At 45.3% G+C, this 3,599-nt stretch overlaps 1 protein-coding gene across 1 annotated transcript in view; it reads left to right on the top strand.

Moving 5' to 3' along the window:
* Positions 1-222: 222 nt before the first annotated feature.
* LOC308370420 (membrane-associated phosphatidylinositol transfer protein 3-like) overlaps positions 223-3,599 on the top strand; it is a gene marked incomplete at both ends in the record, with an annotated part of 106,606 nt that continues 103,229 nt past the window's right edge. The window contains 2 exons of the mRNA XM_080845072.1: positions 223-304; positions 2,020-2,115. Of these exons, the coding sequence (XP_080701198.1) occupies positions 223-304; positions 2,020-2,115 (178 nt within the window). The remainder of the gene's footprint in view (positions 305-2,019; positions 2,116-3,599) is intronic.

The following is a 3,599-nucleotide window of genomic DNA, read 5'->3' as shown; positions in this document are numbered from 1 at the left end:
AAGTGCGGGAGAGTAGAGCTGTTTTGCAGTGCACAAATGGAACATGCATTCTGTGTGCTTTATGGCCAGACAGGGCAAAGAAACATCTGGCCTGCTAGTGTCTCGATATCTGCCAGAAAACTTCACTGGTCCGGATGAGGGGTGTGAGGTACAGCACAGCACAGCGCAGGGGATAGTCTTCAGGAGACGGGGAACAGCGCTGGCTAAAGGTACACACGAGTAATGGAAGCCGTGACCCTGCGTTTCATCAGGCCACACGATGGTGTGAGAGGTGGTGTGTGGAGGCAGGTAATGGAGATGACGGGTGCGTGAAACACCCTGGAGCTCAGATCAAACACATGCTGCTCTGGACATGATGGGCTGTGATGGGAGATTCTGGGTCTTGAAATGGTCTTGATGTTGTTCCGTCCTCTGATCTCTGTGTGCAGAATTAGTTTTCCAAGGATACCAAGATATAAGAACATTACTCATGGATCGTTTTTCTTATTTTTTTTTAGGTCGGAACACCAAGCCACTGCTTGCCTTAATATAAACCATTTACACTTATTTTGTCAAATAAGGGAGAGTGGGGATTTTCTTTTCAATAAGCTAAATGGAAAAAGGGCAATTCTATTACCAACACGGCAGTCAAAGGGTGCAGATGACTCTGGGCCCCGGGGAGGCGGCATGCCAAGGTCTATGAATAAATAGTGTGTTGGAGAGAAGAGCTGTTTTGTAATTTAAGTTAAAGGGAGATATGTTACATTCCTTGTGCTATTGGTTTGGCATTTCAGTGGCCAAACCCCTCACTGTCACATGCAAGTACTCATACCCAACAACCTAGAGAGCACTTCAACCATCATACCAATACATATAACAATACTTAATAGCAACAACAACAAAGATGCCTTTGTGAGCATTTCACTGGGGTTGTCAAGTCGCCAAGCGCCTTCCTCAGTCAGTGTTCCTTTGAATAAGGTCCACCTAGAAGACTCAACAATGGTGTTTAGCGTCCCAGGTCCACCCCCTTCCATCCTCTCGATGGATTTACCCAGAGACACACCAATCTGGCATCAAAGAGCCTGCAGTGACGAAGGCTGAGTGTTGCGTCGCCTCACGTCATCTGTGTCTGTGTCAAAAAGTTCAACTTCAACACAGATTTAGAGCCAACTCGTACATACCTACTGCGCCTATATGAGATGAAATAACTCATTTTACTCAATTAACTCATCAGAACCATTTTAACACCGCTCTCGCTCACCACAGACGGTTTTGTTATATAGCTACTTCTAATCGAGGATATGCCTCATAAGTGTAAAACAGGTCATAGGAAATGGCTCAAAATGACCATAGGTAAAGTGTGGGAGAATAAGATGTTTAGTACATCGAGAGACGATGTGCCCTGTGATACAAAGGTTTTCAATTCATGTATTCTTTATTCCTGTAGGTCATGAATATGCATACAAGTGCCTCTTATTCGCTCCTTTGATTTCTAATTCCCAGTTAATTGAGTTAATTGAGTTAATTGAACTCAGTAAATGTTATTCACACATTGATTTTTTCAGAAAAATCTGAAATGTATCTACAGAGAAGATGAGGCTTTGGCTGCCTCATAGTGCTTTTTTTAATTAACTCTGCTACAGCCTTCAGTCATCAGATGATAAGACCATTTACTTTGATATTAGACGGAGCGAGCATTAGGGAGTTCCATCAGTTCGGTCCTTGGAATCGTCACCTCTCTTTAGCTTTCACTGGATTGAGCTTGAGTTTGATGAGCACAGCTGTCCTCGCTGTGTTATCTTGATGTGAGTGCTTATTAATTAGGATTTCAGAAGCAAGTATTTACTATTGGTCTCATTTCATTTGAAATACTTTATGGCTACTCCACTCATGAATCCCATCTTGTGAATTTAGATGTATTATGTTTTTTAGTCTTTGGCGTGGAAATGTCATCGTAGAGGTGGAGGGGGGCTGATTTGATATTTATTAATTATTCTGCCTTGAAGTGTAACCACTTTTTCTTCTCCTCATTTCCTGTAGCTTCCCTGCGCAAGCACAGCACCTCTCACTGGCGGATGCAGAACATCACACAGGAGTCCATCGACAGCTCTGACGATGAGTTCTTTGACGCTAGAGGTTGGTAGTACTCTTCCTCTGCCATCCTTTCTCTCTCTCTCTCAATCTCTCTCTTTTCATTTCTCTCTCTCTCTCTTTGTATGTCTCTTATTCAGTCTCAGACATTGTCTCTGGCATAAGGGTATTGTGTCTGATGTTGTGGCTTTGTAACTGCACAGGGAAAGGTTTTTGCTGCCTTTCAGAGGTGTTTCATAAAGGACATTTTGGGGGGTAAAGCCACGCATGAGAAGCCAATCCAGGTCTGTGTTTACCAGGCTGTGGGCTGCTGACCTGATTGAGTTAAGAGGGGAGAACGTGATTGCTAATGCCAGACCCCTGCTGCAAAGTGACCCCTCTGCGATAGGGACCACACATACCAATCTCCAGTTAATGTGTGTGTGCGGTGATACCATAAACATGAAAAAGTGCAACGTGCGATTTTCATCCAACTTGCCTACTGTGTCCCTGACATGCCAATGACATAGTGACAGCCTGCCAAACCTCATGGTAATAACCCAAAATGTGCTCAACATGGGGGCGGTTTGCAGCAAATTGAACCGGCGTTCATCCCTGTTTTCAGCAGCCATATTCTCTCTCTCTCTCTCTTTCTCTCTCTCTCTCTCTCTCTCTCTCTCTGTCTGTCTGTTTTTCTGTGTCACAACACGAGAGAAAGACGCTGTCAAAAGAATCCCCCCATAGTTCCTCCTGTTGCTGCTCAGTGGGAGCTGTGAACGTGGTTGTGATGGAACAGTTGACTCGCCCCCGGAGCGGAGAGAAATATTTGGTAGATATTGTGTGTGTGCGTGTGCGCAGACTTTCATCAGGTCATAAAGATTGTACCGATCGGCTACCGAGCGTGATCGGGGGGAGTGATGGATTGTGAAGGTCACTCACACCTCCTGGAGCAGAGGGGTTATCAGGGAGGGAGCAACTGTGACCAGCATAGCAACATCCGCAGGCTTGGTGCTATGCAGCTACATGGCTACGCTACACCGTTACACTGCAGCCCTTCCCCTGACTATCACCCTCGCTTTCCACTGCAATGGAAACATCTTGGACATAATAATGCAGTGAATCCTGATTAGCACGTCCCTGACACTGACACTGCTGGAGGCCATTATGTGCCTCCTCACACTGAGCAAAGATGTTAACAAGACCAACCTTGGCACTGCACTGGTCTGAGATGTCTCTGTCTGCGCATGACACAGTAACGGTGTGGCAGCGGAGTCTGGGTAAAGAATCAGAATTTACACCCCTGGGGTGGCACTTGAAGTTCCTCATCCTGTGCAGAGATTCTCTCCAATGATCTATAACACACATGGGAATAGGCACTAAAGGAAGTGTGTGTGTGTGTGTGTGTGTGTGTGTGTGTGTGTGTGTGTGTGTCGGACAGAATTCATAAGTATCTGTGATCTATATCTGTATAGATCTCTAAGTATCTTTGGCTTAAGGTCTTTGCAGCCAGTGCAGTAAAACTTGTGTGTGTTGACCCGAGGTCCTTTTAG

Source organism: Sprattus sprattus (genome assembly GCF_963457725.1).
Source record: "Sprattus sprattus genome assembly, chromosome: 9".
Classification (NCBI taxonomy): Eukaryota; Metazoa; Chordata; class Actinopteri; order Clupeiformes; family Clupeidae; genus Sprattus; species Sprattus sprattus.
This window is presented reverse-complemented; position numbering and strand designations above follow the sequence as displayed.